The 25,474-nt window shown below is 52.6% G+C and overlaps 2 protein-coding genes across 3 annotated transcripts in view; one reads left to right on the top strand and one right to left on the bottom strand.

Moving 5' to 3' along the window:
• Crocc2 (ciliary rootlet coiled-coil, rootletin family member 2) overlaps positions 1-7,599 on the bottom strand; it is a 58,634-nt gene extending 51,035 nt beyond the window's left edge. Inside the window, 1 exon segment of the mRNA XM_051154378.1 lies at positions 7,209-7,599. Within this exon segment, the coding sequence (XP_051010335.1) occupies positions 7,209-7,286 (78 nt within the window). The 5' untranslated portion in view covers positions 7,287-7,599.
• Positions 7,600-15,068: 7,469 nt separating this feature from the next.
• Mab21l4 (mab-21 like 4) lies at positions 15,069-24,150 on the top strand. 2 transcript variants are annotated; one of them, XM_051154376.1, is made up of 6 exons: positions 15,069-15,195; positions 15,925-16,410; positions 19,813-20,038; positions 21,473-21,626; positions 22,829-23,185; positions 24,050-24,150. In XM_051154376.1, the coding sequence occupies exons 1-6, from the start codon at positions 15,150-15,152 to the stop codon at positions 24,140-24,142; spliced, it is 1,362 nt and encodes a 453-aa protein (XP_051010333.1). In that variant the 5' UTR covers positions 15,069-15,149; the 3' UTR covers positions 24,143-24,150. The 2 variants fall into 2 exon arrangements, with proteins under 2 accessions (XP_051010333.1, XP_051010334.1); XM_051154377.1 differs by having other exon boundaries at positions 15,092-15,195; positions 15,687-16,410.
• Positions 24,151-25,474: the final 1,324 nt, after the last annotated feature.

Genomic DNA, 25,474 nt, shown 5'->3' with positions numbered 1-25,474 from the left:
GGACACAGGTAGGTCACTGCCTCCCACTCTTCTGCGGTTGTGTGGAGGAGGTACCATCTAGGGGTCCGGCCTCTTTACCTCACCTTCTGGGTCAAATCAGGACCCCTTTCTAAGAGAACAGAGAAGAGGTCCCCACTGTGCCATCAACACACTGTGGATGTATCTTGCCACCATGTGTTAAAGTATGAAATGATATTACGGGCTATCCTGGGCTCCCGAGTCCCAGTGGTTGTTGCTGAGCGAAGGGTAGAGTTCAGCTCTGGAGGGGGAGTGGGCAGGAGAGAGACCCGGCACCAGTTGTCCAACCCCCCCCCCACCCCCCTCCGCAGCCCCATGGGAAAGGAAACTGCTCAGATCTTCTCTGAAGTTCACTGACCTCTCTATGCTCTTGTGGTCCAGGAACCTCTCGCTGCCCTTTTGCCCTTGCCTAGAGACTGACTGGAGTGGGGAGTTCTGTGAGGTGGGGTATGTATCCTCCCCAATTCTGGATCTTGACTCAAGCTTTGGGGGTGGAGGGGCTAGTGGTTGTTGAGACTGAGTTCTGAGGCAAGACTCTAGTCCTCAGTGTGGGTCCATATCCAGGAAAACAGCCTATCAGAAGGATGGGCAGAGCGTCATCCTATTCTCCAACCCTGCCCCCACAGGCATAACCCATCTATTCGTTCTTTCAGATCTGAGATGGGGAGCACCCTGAATGGGAATCCAGGCAATGTCCCTGGAGCACAGCCCCTGGGAAGGAGGAAGGAAGGAAGGAAGGGAGGAAGGAAGAGTAAAGGCCACTTGGAACCCAGACTGGGGCATGGCTTCTCCCAGCTCTAGGGACTGCTGTCTAGGTTTAGCAGGATTAAAGGCCAAATGTGTCCATCACAGGGGGCTTCCTGAGCAGGGTTTGGGTGGCCTCTGGCTGTTGCTTCAAACTGTGGGGGACAGAACAGAGCATATGGGCATGCCCCTTCTCTGTCTAAGAGTTGGAGCCCAGCTGGGACCTGGCAGGTACCAAAAGTGGTTCCACCAGGTGATCCCAGCCCACTCCTTGCAGGCTACAGGCAGAGAAGAAACAAAACGAACCTCATTAATCGCCCCAGGGGTGACCGAGGAGGTGAGGGCTGAGTTCTATTTTCTCAGCCCCAAACCAAGCAGGGATGACCCCACTGCACCCCTCTCCCAGGCTACCCTGGGAGGACTCTGTGGGGTCCTCTTACAGTGTCAGCAGCACTGGTCCACTCCCTGAAGCCCTGCAGGGTCTTCCTGTGGCAGGCAGGGTGGGATCCAGAGATGAAGGAAGTCCATAAGCAGAACCGGCAAAAAGCACGTGAGCTAGTTCACTGGCTCTTGCTCATGACTATAGCCACAGACAGGTGGACTGGACATTTTAGGTGCTGTTCCCAGGGGAGAGCAGAATGGATTTTAAAAAGAAACCTGGATGTTTCAGGTATAGAGAAAGACAAGACTCCTCGGTACCTTATACAGAACTGAGCAGCAAGCAGGGCAGGGCAACCAAACCTTCGCTTAAATCTCTGAAGGAGAGGGAATTCAACAGGCAAGGCCAGTGTAAACTGGATACTATCCCAGGCCCTAACCTAGGCAGCAGGTAGGACGGGCTGGGTGATGATATACAGAAAACAGAGAGCTGTCCTCTATCTCGGTGCAGTACAGGGGTGCCTAGGCCTGCTCCTAATGTTTGGCTACTGAGCTCCAACAGTGCCACCGTGTGGCCCTATTCAGTACTGCAGGCAGGCTGCGGGTCCTGCCCAAGCTGGAAGGCTAAACTGAGGCTGGGTTCAGGAACTCCAACATTATGGACAGTAAAGAGAGTTGAGGCAGGTTAGGTGGGTTGAAGTTTCTTAGCACTACCCGTTATCCAGGAGAAGATGTTTTAAAATAAAATTATCTCGACTTGGAAACTCCGTGTGGGCAAGCCAGGGCTCGGTGTATTTGGGACTGGTGACAGGGTCTGTCAGGACTGAGACTCAACCCTGAGCCCCCAAACACTTGTCGGCGAGTTTCTGGATATCCAGATCCCCTGCCTATTATGCACCTGGTTGGATGCCCATGGACCCTCCTGCGTTCCTTCAGTGAGCTGACCTGGCAAGAGCAGGCCCAACTGGAGGCTCAGAGCACCTGAGCCTCCCGCAGGGGGTTTGGTCAGAAAGCCTGATGGGCTCTGTACCTGGTAATGTCTACTCTTTCCAGATGTTTTGATTGATACCACCCCCCCCCCCCACTGTACTTGCTAAGCTGGGCTATGAACATTGCCCCTGGAAAAGTCATAGGGCGACCAGATATTGGAGCGAGGGGCGGGGGGAGTAAAGATGAAGGGGACAACTTATTTAATAATTCACCTCAGCACAATGCTTGGCACACAAACAGGCTCAGACAGGTTCCCAAGAGAAGTAATTGAAAGCCTTGTTAGAACAGCCAAAGGTATGAATCATTAACTACGAAATGACTCACAGCAGAGAACGCTCAGCAGGGTGAGGATGCTGCTGTCTTGTCTGCTCCTATGTCCTGACACCCACACGGGCTTCCTGGAGAAGATGGCAGGCCTGCAAAGCTGTACAAGCAAAGACCCAGGATATGTGGAGTCAGAAGGAAGGAGAACAGAGAGATGGGGTGGGCTAGACAGGAGAAAAAAAAAAACTGGAGTGCTATTGTCAAGGCTCAGAATGTTCTGCTGAGGAGGCTGGGGCCTCTCTCTGGACCATGGGCAAGAAAGGTCTGAGTAGGGGATGTGGCCCATCTGGTCAGTGCGGTGGCACTGGTGTCTGGACATGTGGCCTTGGAGACAGAGATAGTTAGTATGTCCCTCTCTGGGTGGCATGTGCTTAGCATGATGGCCAGGCTGCACTCAGACCACTGTCAGCTCCTGGGTCCTTGTACACTTGATCTCTGGAGTGAGGACTGACAGACAGGTGGCTGGGTCCCCGAGGAGATCCAGAATGACAAAGGCAGGATGACAGCCCTGGATCTTTCCACCCATCCCCAAGACATCTGGTGATCCAGTATGTAGGTCCCTGGGGATGGAATCAGTAATATTTACACAGGAGGCGCCCACGGAAACCCTAATGATGGGCTCAGTGTAGATGCAGACCTGGGACAAACACGTACCCTAACAGGGAGCTCCAGCTCTATGTCCCTCCCCATACCTGGGTGTCACTCCTTTGTGGATGTCCCTGAAGGAGCCCTTTAAGGCAGGGAAGAGATGCCTGAATGTTGCCAGCTGTTTTGGCAGGATGTTGAGCTTAGGGAGACCTCAGATTTAGCTAGCTGGTCAGAGGTCAGAGGTCAGAGGGCAGAGGGCAGCCCTTGATGGTGTCTGTAGTGCTTCATGCTGTGAGGCTGAGCTGAGCCCTAGCACTACCCTTAAGAAGCCAATCTTAGAACAGGTGGATCCAGAGGGTTGAAGTCTTGGCTGTCATTAGCAGTTGAGGGAGTGAAAACAGTTCCTACTGCTAATGTCTTGCTTTAAACACTGAAGAAAGCAAGGATGTAAAATAGTGGGGGCCACTGTAGAAAAATAAGGTGGCAGTTCCTTAAAGGGGTCATGTAGAATTAGTGTTAGGTCCCACTGTCCTTCTAGAAGAGACCCCACACAAACAAAGCCAGAGACTCAGATGGATGGACCTGCCCCCTGCTGATGGCAGAGTGCGGCAGCTCTGCTTCTGCACACCGGGGAGGCAGCTCAGTGGTCCAGGAGGGATGACCCAGCGAGTAATAAACAGTCCATCAGCAGGAGGGGCTGTCACTCAGCCATGCTACAACATGGAAGGACCTTGAGGACACTGTGCTAAGTGAAGTAAGCTGACAGACTGGGTTCCGTCCATGAGAGGTTCCTGAACTATCAGATACAGAGACAGAGAGTGGGGTGATAGCTGTTTTGGGCTGGGGGAGTACGTGTTTAAAGAGGATTACAGTGTGAGAAGAGGAAGCCATTTTGGGGCTGGATGGTGGCAGCAGCTGAGAATAGCGCAAATACGACTCACCTGCACTTTAAAATGGGCAAAATGATGAATTTTATGTTATTTCTATTTTATTACAAATTGAGAAAGAATGAAAGTCAGTGAGCCGTGCACATATTTCATATTAGATGAACAAAACCACAAATTAAAAGCAAAAGACAAATAAATATGTGGGTTGGTTAAACATAAAACTAGCATAAAAGGAGATGTGCTGGTTGGCTTTTGTCAAACCGATACAGACCTAGACATGTCTGGGAAGAGGAAATCTTAATTGAGAAAATGCCTTTATAAGATTGGCCTGTACACAAGTCTGTGGGGTACTGTCTGTGCTAATGATTGATGTGGGAGGGCCCAGTGCATTGAGGACAGTGCCACCCCTGGACAGGTGGTCCTGGATTGTATAAGAAAGCAGGCTGAGCATTCCCCGATGACCTCTGCATCAGTTCCTGCCTCCAGGTTCCTTCCTTGCCGTCCCTGGATGAAGGAGAAGCTGTAAGACGGAATAAACCCTTTTCTCCCCAAGTTGGGTCTGATCATGGTGTTTTATCATAGAAAGCCTAAGACAAGAACCATCTGCCACCAGCCAAGGAGATGGAGAAGCAGGTGCCACTCGGGGCTAGTCCAAGCACTTTCTTAGACTCACATGGAAGGGCCTGAGTTCTGAGCAGCTTATCAGGAGGCAGAGGCGTCTGCTCTCCCTGCTTCAGGCCCTATGTTATTAAAAAGACAGAAGCATGTGAGCCACTGGCTCTGTTCATGTCCTGCTACTACGGCAGGGCCAGGCCTTATATAGAAATGGGGTCATGTAGCTGCAGTGCCTGCTGGGTACTGGCAAAGTGTCTGGAGATATCCCAACACGGCAGATACCACTGTGATGCGTGGATGTGTGAAAGAACAGAGGTTACAGTGTATAGACGGAGGGAGTTAGTGCTCAGGAGCCAGAATTGCTGCCTTTTTTTTTTTTCTTCTTCTTCTTCTTTTTTTTTTTTTTAATAACAACTCATTCTGGAGGGAAGTGGGAGCCAAAGAGAGCAACCAATTCCTTCTGGGGCCAGTGCCCTATGACCTAAACACTTTCCATCTGTTACCATCACCCCCTACCTAGACTTCCAGCTCGTGAACCCTTTGGGGGCACATTTAAGCCACACCCAAACCATAGCAACAGCTCTTGCCAACAAATATGAAAATGTAGAATGGAAAAGGTCCCAGAAACTAGAACTTAACCCAAAAGCAACAGCTTGAAAAGTGAGTTCTTTGCCATTAAAGCAACCGGGTCAATAGTGGGGTGTCTCCCCACCCACACCACCTCCCATCTGTCTTGGGTGTACTGTCAGTTTGGGGTCCAGAGGATCCAGGAAGCCCCTCTTCCTGATGCATTTTGAACCACCCCTTTCATGTGCAATTTTAGGGTCTTTGAACCCACCAAACCAAGGTGTCACATCCACCCACCCACCCCCTCTTCAAGGACCAAGCTCAGAGTTCCCAAGCCTGGTTCTTGTTTCCAGTTTTAGCTCTTAAGAGGCCTTTGGGGTTGGGTGCTCTGGGACACTCTGCAGTGGCTGGTGTGTGTGCATATACACATGCACGTGTGTGTGTGTGTGTGTATGTGTGTGTGTGTGTGTGTGTGTATGTGTGTGTGTGTGCAGGAAATCTGGCTTGAGGAAGAAGGATGTTGAGTTCTTCTAGGCACAGGGAGCAGATGGATGTCAAAGCCTTTGCTCCTGGTTATGTAGGTGGCTTTCCCCACTCAAACTTTGCCCTTCTCTGGGCCACACAGTCTAGTCTCCTGTATGTAGCCATAGGGTCTGGAGTTCCCCAGTGTCCTGCCACTAGTCTATTGGCCTATCTGAGTATCTCATGGCGCCTGCCTGCTGCATAGTCACCTCATGTAATTGCTCAGAGATCTCAATCACTGCTGTGCAAATAGCAGGTGTGGCTGGGCAGACCAGGCTCTGTATGAATCTTAGGCGACAGCTTCTCAGGGACAGTGGGGTTAGCTGCATGCAGAGGCCCCCAACCCTCATCCCCAGAGATGTTTGCATCATTGTGGGTTTCTACCTCAGGGCCACTCACTTCTACCCTCAGGCCTCTAAGGACCTGATTACGCCCTTACAGGGTGCTGTATGCTCGAATGGGTGCTGGGCTGTGTTTTGTGAGCTGTGTTGTGCTGACCCTCTTTCTGAACCCGCCATCTGTCTTGTTCTCAGAACTCAGCCTGAGATCCCTTTGGATAGAGCTCGCAGGGATACGCTCTTTTCTTGTTGCCTCAACTAAATTGTTCTTTTAATTACACTTATTTGTTTGTATGTGGGGTTGGGGTGTGTGTGTGCTGCAGTGTATGTGTAGAGGTCAGAGGGCAAATTTTGGGAGTTGGATCTCTTCACCATGTGATTCGCAGGGATCAAATTCAGGTCATCAGACTTGATAGCAAGCGTCTCCACCCACTGAGCCATCTCCTCCAAGCCAACTGACTGTAGTACTCTGTTTGTGTCACAGTCTGCCCCTACATGGGCAGGTGCGTATGCCTATGTGTACAAAGATGCTACCGTGTTATTTAGCCACCTGACACCGCCTGTGCAGTTAATCCTTTCAGGGGACCTGGTGTGTTGTTTATCTAGGACCATGCTAACCCCTTGCAGCATGGCTTTGGGGGTCTGAACACTCTGAGTCAGCAGGTTCATTTGGGGTACACGGAGATCCTTCCCAGGGGTTGGGGACTCCTGGCTGGGTGGCTGGATGATGACAGTGTAGGGGAAACACAAAGTGTAGGCTTAGGATGAGGGACAGCAGGACTGGTAAGTAGGTGCACGTTGAGGAATGCAAGGTGGTGAGCGGGAGAGGGATACAGGCCTAATTGCATTGGTGCTGTTTGTTTTACAGATAAGTTTCATGAAGATCGAATGAAACTTCTGCAATTTACAGAGTGGGTACTGGAGGTATCCCCAAATGTAAGGCCCTCTTCCAGCTCTGACTCAGCTGCTCCCAAACCTGGCCACTAAGACAGTGGAGCCCCTATTCCTTCCACTTTGGTATGTGGGCTGCATGCCCAGGCCTCCAGAGGGGCGCTGGCCTTCTGAGCGGCTTCACCCGCCTAGAGGTCTGCACTTGCATGGCCCGCAGTCACACTGAGCATGCGCACAGGTAGAGCGTGCTCCTGGGAGGTACCGCAGCTTTCCGTGCAGCGTCCTCTCTAAAAGTGCTCTCAGGCCCCGCTCTCCGGGGGGCCTCGAGAGCAGCCACGTCACTGACCTGGATCACGGTGTCCAGCCCCAGCTGAGACTGCTCTGCAGTGTCCCCATCATCAGGATTGCTGGACGTGGAACTCATCTTGCGCAAGAGCACAGGATCTCAGGGAGGCAGCGTCTGGGCTCCTTAGCACGTCTGCTCCTGGAGCCTCAACCGCCCAGTACCTGCCTCTGTGTGCCTCCCACACCTGTATGCAGTTTTGTCACTATGCTGGTTTTACCCTGTTGAATTCACTTGCTTCTGGGCGCCCAGCTGCCCCACCTTGATTGTGGAGACCACGGGCTAAACAAGCCCGTGAGTGTTGCTGCGGCAACCAGGACGCGGCCGAGGGCTGCGTTTCCCTGGAAATAGGAGTAAGGGCTTGTTGTGAGGGCTAAGGTACACTGTTGGCCTAAGCGGTTTCTCTGGAGACCCTGAGGGAGGGACCAGCCTCTTCCTAGAGCCCCCGTTTACAGTCTAGGGAGACTGTTTACTTGCTGACCACACCCAGGGGTGCAGACCACAAGCCTGTTCTCCATTCAGGGTCACAAACAGACTTAGTTCATGTATCAAACTTTGTGATCAGTAGTGAGCTGTGTGTCACAGATGTCTAAGGATTAGAGAGGGACAGACCTTCCCCGGGAGCCTGTTGGAGCGGCTCCCTGCTCTGTAGTGTGCTTTACCTAGGCCGTTCAGAATTACACCGCTCCTCAGCTATCCTCGTTGGTTCATAATCTTATCAATATAGACTCTCAACCTACTTCTGAAACCGTTTGAACTCCGCTGGAGTCCCTGTCTGTGCATTCATTCTGTAACCCATGCATATGCATGCAGATATTGAGATATATTTATTGCGTGCTATGTAACGTCAAACTTAATATTAATAATTAAAATTTGAATAAAAAGAATCTGCCTTCACCTTGGGCCAGGCTACCAAAGGCACGTGGAATTACACGAAAAGTTTATGTTATTGAAACTGCTGAACCTTGTGTTTGTTGTTATTCAATAAATGTTGACACGGAAAACACAAAATGCGTTCATCTATTTTTCTGACATAGCATGCTCATGACAAAGAGATGTCCTGGGAGTGTCACAGGAATAGGAGGGCTGGGTCTGAGGTGGGGGGGGGGGGACACCCTGTTCCCTAGTCAGGCACACCTTCTGACCCCCTATATTCAGCCTTTAGATCTTAGAATGCACTCTTCCAGCTGCCTTGGTCTGGCCTCCTCTGTTGTCTGAAAAGCCCTTGGAGTTGGGAGTTGTTCACCAATCCACCCCTCCTGGCCTTGCACAGGAAACTAAGACCCTATGTTTGCCTCTACTCCAGATACTGGGGTTGGCCTGGGCCTTTCTGTGGTTCACCTGTGTAGCTTCTGGTCCAGGGCTACTGATGACAAGAAGAGTCTTCAGTGCAAGCCGAGAGGACGTTCTGTGATGAGCCCTTAGATTGGCCATTGAGGATGGCGAGTCTCAGGAGGGCCTTGGCCAGTCCTGACTCTCCTCCTAATAGACTGGACTGTTGGACACAGAACCCTGAGCCTCCTGTCCTGAGGTTTGGGGAGCAAGTCCCACTGCACTGGGCAAGGACATGCTCTGGCCCTACTGTTCACCCTCCCCTGATTTTGCCGCAGAAAGCACAAACGTGTTTGTCTATTTTTTCTGGCATAGTGCACTCATGACAAAGAGGTGTCCTGGGTGTGTCTGTGGCTACCTGTCTGGCCAGCTGTTTAATCATTCTGAATTCAGAGGGAGACTCCTTTTCAGAGGGGCTTTTGTTGCCAGAGGGGCACTGTTCCTTCCTCCATACCTGAAACCTCACCAGAAACAGCCCCAGGACACGACAAGCCCTGGATTCCCAGTTCCTCAGAGGATGGTTCACAGTATGGTGGTATGGAAGATGAACATCATTGTGGCTGGCCTTGGGCATGGACAGGCATAGACACACTGGCAATAGTGGGAGACTAGGCTTGGTACAGTGAATCAGAACTGGTACAGTGCACAGGGCCCACACTCTCTGCCCGAGCCTACAGGGCATGCACTCTGGACAGCAAAGGGGCTGCAACCCATGTCAGCTCAGCCTTGCCTGCTCTCGAGAGCCACTCCCCATGAGCAATGGCTGCCGCCTCTGGGCCTGTGAGTTCAGCACGTGAGTAGTCCACCCTGTCTCTGGGGCACAGAGTCACCAAAGGGACAGAGATGGCCACAGACAAGAAGTCAGATTCCAGAGTAATTCTGGCCAGACAGGCTATCCTAGGGCTGTGAAGCAAGGACAGGGCATGGCATTCCTCTGTGCCCTCCACCCTCTTTGAGAGAGCTGTCCTTCACATGAACTGTGCTTGGGGGATGTCAGAGCCACTACAGGGCCGGGCATCGGAGCGACTTCTGAGGAAGAATGACACCATGCTCATTCCTGGGTGCTGAGTGAGGTGGAGAAGCTAGGGCAGGGTCAGGGTGAGGCTATACATACAGGGGCCTTGGTGAGCAATTCTAATGTCCCTTTCCTACTCCATGAAGGTTTGGGTCACGGATGGCAAATAATGACATTCATAAGGCCAGGGGGTGGCATATAGAAGAGAGGTCAACTGTGTCTGAGAATCCACGTAAGGAGGACCTGAGAGGGTCCCTCTGTCTACTCAGTGCTCACCTGGGCTGTTCAAAGGATGGTTGGTGGATGGTCCTGGTTAGTGACTGCAAGGGTAACACAGGGACCCTGCCCTTTGTCACCCATTCTCAAGGAATAGGTGGAGACTGAATACCCAGATACAACCAGGAGAAGGGCTGGGAGGGCAGTTCTGCCCTCAGTGGCAGGACAGGGTGTAGGCTGCTGGTCATTCTCAGCAAGGACCAGAGCATAAGAGCTGAAAGAAATGAGGAAGGGCCGACACATCGGATCTCGCCGTGACTTCCTGGATGCCAAGCATACAAACGCGGATGCCAACAGTAGCAGATCATTTGGGCTTCATCAACATCAGAACACTGCACACCTAGAGGCAGTATTTTTAAAAAAGAGAAAAATACAGAACCCAGAACATGATGTGAGAAAAATGCTTGCAAATCATCCATCTGAGAGAGGAATAAAGTCTAGAATATATAAGAATTTTCTAACACTCAGCAATACAGCACAATTTAAAAAAGAAAAAAAAAAAAAACCCAAGTCAAGGATGGGAGTAGACACTTCTCTGTTGGACACATATAAGGACCAATAAGCCTACGAGCACGTTTGACCTTCCTAATTATTCGGGGGAAAACTGTGCTGAGGAGAATGTCACACCCATTAGGGTGGCTGCTGTTAGGAAAGTAGAAAAATCTGCTGATGAAGATGCGGATCATGGGGGCCTTGCCGCTGGAATGTGAAACAGCGAAGCCGCTTGAAAACAGCACGGTACTTCCTCAAAAAACCCAAATATGCGCCACATAACCCAGCAATTCCATGTGTGGGTGTGTACCCAGAACAGGAAACAGAGATGGGGAGATTTGGCCACCATGTTCATAGCAACCCGAGTGTCTGCTGATGGATAAATAGATAAGCAATACTTGGTTTGTTCATACAGTCGATGGTTGTGCAGTGTTTAGCAGGAGGGACGTTCTGACACATGTTGTGGCAGGGATGGGACTAGGGGAAGTCAGATTGAGTGAAGTAAGCCAGTCAGGACAAGACAGGATGGTGCAATTCCATCTATGTGAAGTTCCTAGAGCTGTCAGGTCTACAGACAGAAGCAGCCACTCTCCCTGTTCGGTGCTGAGGCTGGGGAGGAGCAGGCAGCTGGTGTCTCATGGTGACACAGTTTCTGTTTGAGAGGAGGAGACTCTAGCAGGACATGGTGGGGCACACTTAGCACTCAGGAGTCAGGGGCAGGTGGGTCTCTGTGAGTTCAAGGCTAGTCTGGTCTACATAGTGAGTTCCAGGTCAGCTGGGGCTACATAGTGAGACCTCCATCTCAAATAAATAAATAAATAAATAAATAAATAAATAAATAAAAAAAATAAACAAAGACAGGTGAGAGTTCTGAAGGTGGATGGTAGCAGTTATGGCTGCACAGTGTGAACATTTTAATCCCCTGAATCACATACTTTAATATGGTTAAAATAATAAATTCTGTGCTTATTTATTTAATAAAACCCTCATGCAACCCCTAAACCCAAACTCAGCAACAAAAATCTTTCTTGCAAGCATGGACATAAGGGGAGACCTAGCAGAGAGTGCACCCATAGATTCTGAACCCGACCTGGCCAGCTTCTAGTCTGTTCTGGGCTGACCAAATGGGCCCTGGGGGCAGGCAAAACACCCTTATGTGCCCCGTGTTTTGAGGTGATACACTCTTGTGCTTCCACAACCTGACAGAATATACCCCAGTGCTTCCTTTTCACAGTCAGCCTGGGGCCCTTTCCCCTTTGCCAGGGCGTCACCTATCTCTTGTGCCCCATGCTTCCCTGAACAGGTGGCACAGCCCCCACACTTCTGGTTAATCAGCACCAGGCCTGCTGGGAAGCCCACATGGCTCTGAAGTAGGCCAGGGCGGTTCACAGTGTCCCTATCAGGCAGCAGTGGGGTGATAGTAAGGCCAGCCTGCAGGTGGATGATAGGTGCTACCCTAGTCCCGGGCCAGCACACTGTGTGTCCCGGAGCCCAGCAGAGCATGCCCCCAGTAAGTCGGCAGACACAAGGAGCTTCGCATATTATGTTTCCCATACATGGTGTCAGAGGTGCCTCAGGCCCGGGTCATCCCTCCAGTAGGCCTGAGGCCTGAGGTTGAGTAATAGAGGGGCTGGTGGAGAAGGGAAAGCCTGGGTAGGGAGACTGCACTGCCATCCCTGAACCACAGGGGTAGGACAAAGGAGCAGGGAGGAACACGGTAGAGAGAACACTCTGGGTTCAGGGACTTTGTCTCTGTGAGCCCCCATGGGCCCAGCTTAGTTGACTCTGTAGGTCTTCTTGTGGTGTCCTTGACCCTTCCGGCTCCCTCTATCCTTCCTCCCACTCTTCCACAGAACTCCCCGGGCTCAGCCTGTTGTTTGGCTGTGGGTCTCTGCATCTCTTTCCATCAGCTGCTGGATAAAGTTCCTCAGAAGACAGGTATGCTAGGTTCCTGTCCAGTTCCCTCCCTCCACCTACCTCCAATGTCTATTTTATTTTTTCTTCTCAGTGAGATTCAAGCATCCTCCCTTGGGCCCTCCTTGGCTTCTTTGGATCTGTGGATTGTAGCATGGTTATCCTGTACTTCACGGTTAATACCTACTTATAAGTGAGTACATACCATGCGAGTCTTTCTGGGCCTGAGTTACCATACTCAGTATGATCTTTTCTAGTTCCATCCATTTGCCTGCAAATTGCATGGTGTCTTTGTTTTTAATAGCTGAGTAGGAGTCCATTATATAAATATACCACGTTTTCTTTATCCATTCTTTGGTTGAGGGACATCTAGGTTGTTTCCAGTTTCTGCATATTATGAATAAAGCTGCTATGAACATTATTGAATAACTGTCTTTGTGGTGTGCTGGAGCATCTTCCAGATATATGCCCAGGAGTGGTGTAGCTGGGTCTTAAGGTAGACCTATTCCCAATTTTCTGAGAAACCTCCAGATTGATTTCCAAAGTGGGTTGTACAAGTCTGCATTCCCACCAGCAGCAGAGGAGTGTTTCCTTTTCTCCATATCCTTGCCAGCATGTACTGTCATTTGTGTTTTTGCTCTTTGACATTCTGACAGGTATAAGATGGAATCTCAGAGTTGTTTTGGTAGGCATTTCCCTGATGACTCAGGATGCTGAGCATTTCTTTAAGTGTCTCTCAGCCATTTGAGATTCCTCTATGGAGAATTCTTTGTTTAGCTCTGTACTCCATTTTTAATTGGGACAGTTGGTTTGTTGGTATTTAATTTCTTCATATATATATATTCACATTCTGTCTGACATAGGGTTGGTGATGCCTTCTTGTGTGCTTCCGTTTGGCACTGAACTGCCTAGCAGAGAGTTGAAATGGTGGCCTGGGAAGTCGATGTGGCCATCCAGGACTGGCGGACGGGCTGTGAACACAGGACCCAGGTGACTGGGTCCCAGTGTGGTGGCATGTGGTTCCAGGTAGGGAGAGGCAGCCAGATGATGAGATGCTTAGGCAGAACCTTGCTCAGGGGTGGCTGGGTCTCCTCAGTGACTTTAGGCGACTCCTGTGAGGTTGTGTGGAGAGCAAGGCTTTTTCAGCCCGTTGCGGCAAGCTGACAACTGGCCACTTGCAGTACAGAGCCCAAGGAAAGTAGGAGGACTGGGGACTTTATTTGGTGGCCCTAGATGCCACCTCAACCTTTCTCATAAGACACAGACAGATGGCAGAGGAACACGGACCAAGAGTTCCAGAGGACGACGGGCCTCGGGGAAGGAAGAGAGGCAACATGATGGCACAGAGGTGGCTGTAGCCACTAGATGCAAAAGAAGCCTCCAGTGCTCCCTTGAAGCCTCCAGTGCTCCCTTGAAGCCTCCAGTGCTCCCTTGGAGCCTCCTGAAGGAGCCCAGCCACTGGTATCTTAATCCAGGGTTTTCAGCATCTGTGCCCTGGAAGCCAGGTCTGCTCCGAAGAGCTGGTAGCCCAGGGAACTCACTCACATTGCCTCTGAGCAACATGCAGAGTCTACACAGAGCCATCCGGGCCGTGTGTGAAATGTTGAGGCAGTGTGGCACCTGCACCTCCTGCTTACTGGGATCCATTTCATGCACCCCATTCAGACTGGAATGCCCCCCTCCCTGCCAGTCTTTCCCAGACCACTTGGGAATTCCCGAGGTACCGCACTATACCGAGAGGTTGAATGAGTGCATTTGTGAGTCACCGAGGCCCTGTGAAACCCATGGACTCTTTCAACTATGACTTCACTGTCCCCTCCAGTTGCCCTATTTTACGTATCAACACTCTGGGGTCTGCAGGGTGGTACGCTTGGGTCCTTCCTGTGGGTCCCTTCCAAGTCAAACACTGGCACCAACTCCATGCTCCCTCTCCACTGCACCCCGGTGATGTCCTTAGGTGTCCACGAGGAGCCCGGGTCCAGGTCTTCACTGTTCACATCTCCCAGGGCTGTCTATTTTGTACACTGACCAGATGTGAAACACATGGAGGAGGAGGAGGACACAGTCCAGCTGTGGAGAGCTCACTATGGCTTTTACTACCGACCGGGGGTGGGGAGGGGCAAGGAAGGAAGGAAGGACAGATAGAGTTCTGGCGTGCTGGCCACCGCAGGTCTCAGAAGGGGGAGGAGCAGCATACAGGGTGAGAAGCTTAGGCTGCACCTTACTCGGGGTGGCTGGCTTGGTCTCCTAGGGACTTCAAGACGCTTCTGTGATGTGTCGAAAAGCTGGAAAAAGCCCAGGTTCTGAGCAAGAAAGGAACTGTCTGGCCCGGCTGTGGAGGTTGCTTTGGGGCTGAGCTACCTAGGCCTGCAGGGCCCACCTCCCATAGAACACAGTGCTGAGGGGGACGCTGTGGGTGGAGCACAGCAAGTGCGGTGTGAAAGACAGAGAAATCAGGGACTCTGGAACCTGAACAGCCTTAGAGAGGGTCAGCTGTCTTCCGGGCCAGCCCCATAGACAGAGCTGGACCAGGCTGCAGGCAGAGGCTAACAGAAGCCAGCTCATAGGTCGCAACCCCCTCTGAGGCTCTAAGCAGCCACTCTAAGCAGGGTGGTTTTCCTAACCTGCCACCTGGTAGCTTTGACTTAGTGCTGCTGCCCAGGGTCTGAGGTCATGCGCAGTGTGGCTGGAAAGATGGCATCTCTATGGCGCCTGTGGGGCTGTCACCTTATAGACTGTTTGCAGACTGCAAGCTGAAACTGCCTCTGCACCAGGCCTCCTCTAAGGGCCAAGGGTCGCTAGGGGTGGCTCCTTCCTGCTAGTCTAGACTTGCACAACACTGAGCAAGGGAGGAGGCGGTGGTGGGTAGGACACTGGCAGGTGTGGAGGGGCTTGTACGGCCAGACTTTCCAGCCATGAGGCGGAGCCAGAGGCTCCTAGAAGGAGGCAGATCCTGGCCAGGTGGGTGCTAGGTCTTCTCAGAGGGAGGCTGGCAGGGTGGGACTGGCAGCCTGAGGGGTCGATCTGGCCAATTATATGGATGGCAGATGGAAGTGGGGCAGGGCTGGTTTATGCTGGTATGTGGGGAATGCTAAGAAGACACTGCCTAGGTCTGGCCTAAGTCTTGTTCTTCTCCAAGCTGTCTGTGTGAGAGAGAGGCCTGGACCCACACAGGGTCTGATAGCCATTGCCTTCCCATCTGGGCCATGGGAAGGGAGATTGGGCAGGGAAGACCCATTTCACAAAGACACTGTGACTAGCTTTTGGGTTGCAGTGGGGTGGAAAGCATTAAGTACACATCTCCTCCTCCAGATTAGGCCATTGTGATTTGGGCCTGAGATTCAGGAGGGAGGAGAGAGGGAGGAGAGAGGTGAGCAATTGGGCCCCTGCCTCCTGGGACAGCCCCCTGTGATACTCCTAATTGTTAGGTACTGACTCACCCTACTTCAAAGGCCTTGGCCTTGGTTCAGCTATTTAACCTGTTGCGAGGAGCCTGCCACTCAGGAGCTCTGCCCATGGGGAGCTGAGTCCTCCTGCAGACCTGCTCCTCACCTGGGCAGGTGCCTCTTCCTCCTAGCCAGTCCACACTAGCTCAAGAGCAGTTCCCAAGGGCTGGCAGGGCTCTGCTGCCTGCTGCCTGGCTCAGGATGCCTGACTCTGAGATGCCTGCTCCCTGTGTCTTTGCTCCAGACATGGCCGAGCAGGTACCCCTGTGGCATCACTACCTGTCGGCCATCCAGTCACGGGAGTCACCCCGTGCCCAGGACTACCAGAGAGCAGAGGACATCTTGCTCACTGTGCTGGAGCGTGTCCATGCCTTGGACAACCGCTTCCTTGTTGACTATTCTCGAGACCTGGAGGCCTTCCAGTTTGCACTGCGTTCCTCAGAGGACCCGCTGGATGTGGAGGTGCCCCTGGGGGTAGACGCCAAAGCTCTCTTCATTGAGGAGTCAGAAGCCACTGAGCTTGGGGATGGCCCTGCAATCTGTCGCCTGGGTGTCCTCAAGAATGCCTCTGGCCTGGAGCCATGGATGACTGACGACGTCTTCAGTGTCTCCTCAGAGGACAGAGACAAGTGCTGTGGCCACATTGTACCCAGTAAAGTCCTGTGTGTCCTCAAAGATCTTCTGGTGGCTGCTGTTGTACATTGCAAGCACCACAGGCTCATTCCACCAGGTAACGGTGTGGGGAGCAGGGAGATACTCCGCACATGTGTGCAACATGTGTGTGCAATGTGTGTGTGTGTGTGTGTGTGCATTTGTAGCCACTGCATTTGAGTGCTCAGGGTATGGACTGGTCCATGGGGGCTGCATACAGGTCCGTGTGTGTGTGTGTGTGTGTGTGTGTGTGTGTGTGTGTGTGTGTGTGTATTTTCCCTGTGCATATGAATGCAGTGTGAGTTGTTATTGTGTGTTGGGGGCAGGGGGCGGAGACGTGAGCCCAGAGTCTTATTCTGGTTCTTGTGGCCCAGCATCTCTGAGAAGGCAGACTGTGAGACACATGGGACCTGCTTCTGCATGGCGCTTTGGGGAAGGAATTTCAAAGAGTGCCACTTTAAACATGTCTGAAAGTCTGAGCCTTGTCTAAGCCTGGTGTTTTGCTGGCCAACTTGTTAGATAGGCTCTCTCTGGCAGGGTTCCAGGAAAGCTGCCTGCTACCTGTTGCACCCTGGTGTGATGCTCACACTGGTCCCCTCTTCAGCCTTTGTCACAACCCCTCAGGTTGTATGTGAGTTTGGCCATGTATCTGTGTCGGGATGCAAACACATGCTAGTGTACATACACATGAGTGTGGGGAGGATGTGAACAGACATGAGCATGCATGTGAGTACATACATGTGAGTGCATGCTTCTCTCTATGCAGGAATGTGTGCATGCCTGCTCCGATTTATGGCTGAGTCACCAACTTGGTACACTAAACCCAAGATAGCTCTGAGGCTGGGTATTTTTAAATGTGCCAGGAACTCAGCTTCACTCTCTTGCCGGACATCTTGTTTATGTAATCTAGGGTGTCACAGCCCCAGGGAGATGGGGCTTCCAGTGTGGCCAGAAGCAGCCAGTTTCTTTACAGAAAGGTGACTAAAAGGTAGGTACAGCCTGTGATGAGCACGGACACCGGCACTAAGGGATGATGCTCATCTTCTTGGGTTCAGGACTAGGACAGCAGGTTGCTAGGATACTGGAGGCCAAAACAGAACGTCCTGCTTTTCTCAGGAGGAGACAGACACATGATAGTGGCCGCTGCTACTTTCTCATGTATTTGTCTTCCCAAGTCACCTTCCGGTTATTTGTACTGTGTCATCAGCAAGTGGGGTAGTTGCCTCTCCCAGAGGGCAATAACATGCCTGGGGTCACTGGTGTGTGGAATACTGGTCTGGTAGCATGTTCAGGGGTCTTGGAGCCTGGGATAGTACACTGCTCTCTCATGCTTTCCAGGGCTCTGGGAAAGGGGTCTAGCAGAGCCCATGTCTAGGCAGCTAGGTTGTACTCTGGGCTGCAGGATACAGAAGGCCCTTGGGCTCTTACACAGACTTCTGACACTAGGAGGGCAGCTTCTGGAGGTAGCCCTTCCCAGACCTGCTGGGCCAGGTGTCTTGGAGCAGAAGACTGACCTTTGGTGGCCAGAGACTGTCATTAAATGTCTGGTGTCTTCGAGTTCCTCAGACATCTTACCCGGTCATCTCTTGAGCCCTCTAATTCAACATGTAGCCTGGCAGGACCATTTCTGTCTTCTGGCTTGATTTAACACAGCCATTGCCAGCTGGTCTTGTCTCTTGTAGACCCCCCCCCCACACACACACACATTGCTGAGACACAGAATCACCTATTGGGGCAACCTGTAGGAGACGTCTAAGTTATGGGCCACCAAGAACCATTCAAACCTCTAGGCCCCACCTTGCATGGCTAGGTTGTCTCCCGGCTGAGGAAGGAGGCTGCACAGCCTAGGCCCATTCCTGCTGCTGTGGCTGAGGCGGGCCCGTGGGAAATTCCAGCCATTGCTTCCAACACATCCCTTAAAAGGGAAGCTATTGCTGGTGACAGGATTCAGCTATCCACTCCCTGGGAACCGGTGAGACCAGCCAGGGCTGGCTTAGAAGGAGCCTAGTGAGAACAGGTGTGGCTGGCTCTCTTCCAGGCTGCCATTTCAACGATTAAAAAAAAGTGTGACTAGAGGAATACAAAGGCATCTAAATGCTGATCTGAGAGGGTCCCCTGCCAACTCACAGGGAAACTGAGGCTCATGTGGGAGGGAGAATCCCAGAGGTTGACTGAGAGTTTTCCTGCAGAAGGGATACACAAGAAGGCGGGGCTGTTTCCTGCAGACTGTGTCTGTACTCACTTGCAGTGGTAGCCCTGTTACCAGGCTTTTGCTGGGGACTATGTTTTGAACAACCCAGTTTTCCTGAGGGTTGACTGTTCTGGCCTCTGACCCAGGCAGGCCCCTCAGTGGTCGCAGGAAGATAGTGCTGGTTCTACTATTGAAATAGAGGAGATGGTTCCACACTCAGCCTATGTGATGGTGTGGGCGTCTCTGTTTCCCCCTATCTCTGCTGCTGATTTGTTCTGAGAGGAAGTGAACACTGAGGTGATAGAGGTAGCCAACTTCTGGAGTGTAAGCAGATACAGGCCTCATCACACAGAGCATTTGGGGCTTATCCTGGAGTTCTGGTGAGGAGTCATCCAAGCCAGTACCTCCTCCCAGGACACCAGAGCCTCTCCCATGAACCTTAAGCTAAGCTTTTCCTGGCCGTGGCTGCCCAGTCCCCCTCTATGGTATGAGGACCAGCATGCATGCTCTTAAGGAGGCTCTTCAGGGTAGGGGATGAGGTGGGCACAAACCACGATCAGGAGAGGACCCACCTGGAATCGATCCTCCTGGCTCTGTTTCTTCTCAGGTGGGTTGGGCTCTTATGTCTGTTTATCCTTCCTGGCTGGAGGAGGGACGTGAGTCTCCAGACGCTGTAGGTGACACTGTGGCTGAAGCCTGTCCTTTAGAGTAATCAGCATCTGGAAGGTTCAAAGTCCCTGGGATACGTTGCTGTACCCAAGAGCAGCCCGCTGACTTTTATTAAAGACTGAAAAGGATGAGTGAAGCAATGGGATGCCTTTATCACAGCCTTCCAGCAAAGACCCGCAGGCTCTGGGCTGCCCAGGGTGGCAGTGGATGGGGTGAGCTTGATGGAAGCCCACCAGCCAAGACTTCAAACACTAGCCTGTTGGGACTGGGACAGCCACCATCTATGTCTAGTGCTTCTCCTCAGGATCAGGGTGCTCCCCTGGAACCTGACATAGATAGGGGGAAGATCCCACAGGTCTAGGAGGTGGGGGCAGCAGGCTCAGGCAGCACGGCTGAGGGAGGGGCCTAGCAGACAGAAGGCTGATGAGGGAAACTGTTGTTATGAAGGATGCTGTGACACAGCCCAGCTGACAGTGACCCATGAACAGGCTTGTGTAATAGCTCGGCCTGGATGTAGGTAGAGGGGCAGCAGGTATAGGGAAGGGCAGTCAGGACAGCAGATAGGGTGTCCTGGACCAAGGCCCAGAAGAGGGAAGCTAGACTGATGGTGGATTGTTGCAGGTTCTCTGAATGCTGCCAGCCTGAAGGAAGGACAGCTGCACCTGTCCCTGCTGGTGACCAGCAGTTGGAGGAAGATACGCTTCAACGTTGTGCCTGTGGTGAGGAAGAAGCACAGGGTGCCTGCCTTGGAAGAGGCCCAGCTGAAGCTTGGGTTCCCTGAGGGCACCCTGAGAAGAATTGCCAGCCATGGGGTGGACCTGGTACCTGCTAGTGGCCAGCACTGGAGGTAGATGCCGCTCTGGCCCTTTGGGTCCTGAGGGAAGGGGAAACGTGCTGATCCTCATGTGGGAGGATCTGAGGGGGCCCTTGCCTGCTTCTGTCCTGTGGGCATCTGTGTCATGCTGAGGTCACTGGGCCCTCTAGAGGAACTGTAATGCTCAACAACACTCAGGGAGCTGCAGGGAGGGCATAGCTGGGTCACCTTCTGCCCAGGAGGTGGCCAGCAGCATAAAGCTGTGATGAGATATTCAGTGTGGGAGGGGGCCCTTCACCAATGGCCAGGTAAACAGCGGCAGAGAGGTTGTCTAAGGTCTCCACATGGTAAGGCTGCTCACACCAATGAGAGCAGCTCTGGGGCTTGCTAATTCTCTTCACTTGGGGTGGCCTTGCCAGCTTCCAGAGCCCCTCTCAGAATGTCTGCCCCCGCCTGAGATGTTTAGATGTTTAGCCCCATCTCCAGCCCTGGCTTCTATGGGTTCCCAGAAGCCCGTGAGTTCAGTGAGGGCCACTTGCTACCAAGCCAGTGTCTGTGAAAGGGTGGAGAGGACAGAAGCTGAGGGCATTTGAGACCAAATCAGGACTCAGGGCTCGGAGCCCATCAAGTCTGACGCCATTGCCTGGCACTCACATTCAAGGCCTCGGCGTTTTTTACGGGGGGACTATAGAGTCATTCACGCCCAAGGTGCTGCCATCTTAGACACGAGTATTCCTTATATATGACGTTGATGAAGTTGTTGTGCCACTCTGAAGCCTTATCAGAACTCTCGGGGGGGGGGGGGAGTGTGCACTACCCTGCATCCTAGCTGACCCGTCCATGCAGAACAAGGCCAGACATGCGGAGTAGCCACAGGCCCATGACAGGTGAAACATAGGGTAGAGTTGAGGCATCTTAACGTAAAGAAGAGAACATGTCCTTCCTGTTGCCCCACCTCTGCTGACCCTATAGGGCCTAGAGTGGGGAGGAGGTCCTATCCTATGATGGTCCAGGAGGCACAGAAGTGAGAGCCTGTGCTGTGCGGTGTCCTGTGCTAAGGGACCTAGATGAGAATCCTCCACACATTATCCAACCTCTGCCTCCCATAGTGGCAAGCTTTGGTTTCCCTAATAAGCCTTAGAGTGGAGCCCACACCCCTGCCAGGCTGGGGCCCCATCAATCTCCCAGTCTAGACAAAGAGTGGGCTGGCTGAGGTCTCCCCTAATCTCTACAATCTTTGATGGGAGAAATCTGAAACCTGGATGTTCAAGTCAGCAAACTGAATTGCCTGCTGAGAGACAGGGTGTGGAGCCATGCAACGGCCACAGCAAGGGGGTGACCCTCATATGGGGTTCAGAAGGCTCTAGTATTGGGAAGCAGCCGCCACCAGGACTTTTCTTCCTGGTGGTACACAGGGTGCTGGGCACTGGGAAAACCCCAGTCCTGACAGGTGGGTCTGGCTTTCAGGATCTCCACTGGCTACCTGCTCAGCCGCCTGCTTGATGCGCTAGGCTCCCTCCCTGGTCACCGCCTGGACAGCCTCTCCATTCTCGACCGGGTGAACCTAGAGAGCTGGCGAGGTGGCAGCCAGAACCCTGGCCTAACTTTTGACCACCTGAAGGTACGCATGGTAGCTCAGCACCTGCCTTGCTCTGTTGCTCACATCTGTCACCAGACAACAGAGGGCAGTGACCCCCCAGGCGCGCCCCTCACACCAGCTCCCATGAGGAACAGTCACAGGTACTGAGAGGGCTCCAGGTTCACCAGAGGGAGAGATCATAGCTCATGAGGGAGGTCTTGTAGGCATGGCTGTAGAGTAGTGCCGTGGCACATCAGGCGGGCTTTGGCCATTCCTAGACTGGTAATAAGGGAGGCCCCATAATCCTAAAACATGATTGGGGGGCCTCTCCCCAGCAGGAGTCCTCCCTGTGTCTGTGGGCAGCCCTGGCCAGATTCTTCTATGGACTGGGGACAACTGGGGACCAATGGGAGCACTTGCTCCCTTTCTATGTTCCCTGGGGCAGGATAGTCAGTCACATCTATATACTGCTGTGACTTTGTAATGGTCCTGTGCTGAGAGGAACAAGAAAAGTGCAGGGGTAGTGTTCCAGTCACCCCCTCCCCCAGTCCCCAAGACAGTGAGGGAAAAGCAGGTAGGGCTGTGATGTCTTGGGGGAGGGGTCCTCCTAGAGTGCATGTTCATGGTTGAGAGGACTCTCTGCTTGGTCCAGGTGTTAAGAGACAGGTGAGTTGACTTCTCATCGGACACTGGCTCTGGGGAGCCTCCCCTCTGTGGACTTAGGCTATCCATTGCATTCCCAGACCTCTGCCTGAGGTGGGGAGCCAGCTCCCTGTGGTCACTGGTGTCTGATACATAGAGAATCCTGGCCCCCAAGGAACCGAGAGGTGCTGGAGGAGGAAAGGGGTCCGAGGATATGGAAATGTAGTTTGTAGCTGGTTGATGGGAGGGGGTACCTAGTAAGGACCTAGGAGCAGAAAGGAGGAGGATACCTAATGCCCTGAGGTGGTCCTTTTGGTCTGTTGAGAATGAGCTCAAAGGAGGGTGATGAAGAAGCCCTCAAGGGTGGAGGGAGCCTCAGATAACCTCGAGGAAATTCAGACTGGGGTTCAGCAGAGGGTGGAAAGAGAAGGCCAGAGGAGAGGGAGAGGCAGAGAAGGTGACAGGAGCCTCAGGAGCTGCCAGGGTGGGCAGATTGTTGAGGAGGGGCTGGTGGAAGTGAGCTAGTGCAGGGCTGGTGGAGAGGCAGATGGCGGGGAACTGATCCAGCCGCCCATTGACAGGGCTGACCTTGTGTCCTGCAGACAGTGCTGCTGTGGGCCTCTAGGCTGTTCCCAGCAGCAGAGGACTGGGCAGACCTGCAGGGCTCGGTGTACCGCCTTCTGGTGGTCCTGCTCTGCTGCCTGGCTACCAGGAACCTGCCCCACTTCCTGTACCCGGAGTACAACTTGCTGCAGGACAGTGGCCTGGACCTCGGAGTCATCTACCAACGTGTGGAACACTTTGCCAGCCAGCCCGAAGAGTCCTTACGAATCCACATCACCCACCTGGGCCACAGCCGTCCACCACGCATTGACAACGGAGTGAAGGCACTCCTGCAGCTCCCTGCCAGCGACCCTACCTACTGGGCCACAGCCTACTTTGACTTTCTGCTAGATAAGGTGGGTGCAGCTGTTTGTCGCAGGAGGGTGTGGATAGAGCCCTGTCCTGTGCACTGACCACTCCCTCCCGGGTCAGGAACTCAAAAACGGCTGGGTCTCTTGATGGCTGAGGGTCAGATAGGACATGGAATGCCACCTCAAGAGAGACCCCATGAGTGTAAGACTTCTTTCTGCAAGCCAGGACAGAGTGCCTGAGCCTGCCTCTGTGTTCCACAGAATTACCCTAAGTCATACAGAGCAAATGCCCAAAATCCTCCTCCACCTTGGGCCTATGGCTTTCCCTGGATGCCCTGGGGTCCATTTCCTGTGTATTCCTGGACTGGGTATTCTGATGGCCATGCTCTTTGGGACCTTGTGTTCTCTGGCCTGATATTCAGAGGTGCCTACTGACTTCCCCTACCACACCCACAGAGCCCATTGCACCCCTGCAAAGCTGCAAAAGTGGGATCTGCCTCCATCCCAGGCCCAAATGCTGCCTCCAAGGCATGTCCGACATTTTTTTGGCCAACTTCTTCTTCTTCTAGCATCAGTGCCCTGGGGTGCATATTGTGGTAGTGGGCGTCTCCATTTGATTTTAGGAAGCCCTGCTTGCTGCGGAGCTGATAGCCTACCCACCACCACTCTTTGGGCCAAGCTCTCAGCAGATCTGCACGCAGGGTGGGAGGGGGTCAGGGATGCACAGTAGTGGGAGCTCCTTGGGGGTCACGGCTGTGTCAGGGATACATTGTGTGAGGCGGGGCTGTTGGAGGAGGATGTTGGGGTGGTCTGCCTGCAGGGGTGATGGCCCGGGGGTGATGGTCATAAAGAATGTTTGAGGTGTGTGTTGCCTGGTTGCCTGTGACCCTCTGTCCTCGCCCACTGCAGTTTCAGGTCTTTCACATCCAGGATAAGGACAGAATCTCAGCCATGCAGAACATCTTCCAGAAGACCAAGACCATGGGAAGTGAGAACAGCTGAGCTGGTAGTCTCTACCATCCTGCAGAGCTCCCTGGAACTTTTGGAAAAAAGAATGGAGAGTGAGGATATCTCTTGGAGTGGCTGGTGGAGGGACTAAGTCCCTAAGGACTCCTGTCCAAGGGATGACCGAGGGAGTCTGAATGCCTGGCTCTGGGATCTTGAGGCAGCTACCATGTTCCAGACTGAACTTACTGGGTGAATGGGTGGTGTGTTTCCCAGAAACCTACTGCTCCATCCTCTTGGCAGAACTGGTGCAGGCATGAGACAGGGTTGTGCTTGTTCTGCTGATGCTCCACACTACTCTTTGGGGTTGAAACACTGTGTGTTCAGTGTTGCATACATTAATGCCCCAGTGTAAGCCGTGGAGAGGCTCTCCCACTTTCTGTATCTCTCAGAGCAAATATAGACGCCTAAGACTATGAAAAGTGTGTGTGCAAAGGATGATTTCATTTCAAGCCCCCCTGGACAGACGTCCCTACTCTCCAGTTGAGAAGGAACCAGAATTCCACAGCTCCCCTGCCCCACACTGGTCTCACCTACTTCTCCATCACTGGAGGAGTGGACCCTGTTCGTAGCATCCTGTGATTCCCCACACAGCTTCTCCTTAGCCTGGAACAGCTTCCCTGGAGCCCAGGGTCCTCGAAGTGCCCCCGGCTCAGACACATATCTTCTCCACCCTCTTTGACACTTGGTGACATCTGCTCCTAGGCTTCGGAACTGCAGACTGCACTCCAGGCTCTGGAGTGTGTGAGTGTCTCATGTGTGTGAGTCATCCAGTGTCCCAGCATCCTTCAAAGACTGACGGCACGTGCCAGAGTAACTACACAATGAGAGCAAGTGCCCAGGGCCTCTGAAGGTTGTAGGACCAGAGCCTGGGCTACCACCAGCACCAAGGGAAATGACTTGGTGTCTCAAGAGTGGGACTGAAATAGGCCCAGGGTCACCCTGGTCACCTCCTCAGTGATGAATATAAACCACAATGGCTGCACTTAGCAGAAATGAGAGCTGTGGGCACAGGAAAGGCCAAGGGGGTACTATGGGTTTTTGTTGTTGTGTTTTGTTTTGTTTACATAGGGTTTTACTATGTAGCTCTGGCTGGCCTGGAAGTCTGTATGTTGACCAGACTATCCTTAGACTCTTAGAGCTATCCTTTTCTGCCTTCTGAGTTCGGGGATTAAAGATGTACACCACCACACCCAGCTAAGACATTTTTAAATGGTACTTTATAAATTTACTTGCCTTGTACCAATGTATGTGTGCATGTTTGTGTGTGCATGTGTGTGAATGTAAATGCATACATGGATGTGTGTTTGTGTGTGTGTGCGCACACAC

Source organism: Acomys russatus, chromosome 12 (genome assembly GCF_903995435.1).
Source record: "Acomys russatus chromosome 12, mAcoRus1.1, whole genome shotgun sequence".
NCBI classification, from domain to species: Eukaryota; Metazoa; Chordata; class Mammalia; order Rodentia; family Muridae; genus Acomys; species Acomys russatus.
The sequence above is the reverse complement of the archived record's forward strand: the minus strand, read 5'-3'. Positions and strand labels throughout refer to the sequence as shown.

What these genes read in the sequence shown, in the direction of transcription:
- Mab21l4 (XM_051154376.1), top strand. Translation starts at nt 15,150, where the DNA reads ATGAGGCGGAGCCAGAGGCTCCTAGAAGGAGGCAGATCCTGGCCAG. An exon ending in GCTAGTGGCCAGCACTGGAG is followed by an intron (nt 20,039 to 21,472) that starts GTAGATGCCGCT and finishes TCTGGCTTTCAG; the next exon opens with GATCTCCACTGGCTACCTGC. An exon ending in TTGACTTTCTGCTAGATAAG is followed by an intron (nt 23,186 to 24,049) that starts GTGGGTGCAGCT and finishes CGCCCACTGCAG; the next exon opens with TTTCAGGTCTTTCACATCCA.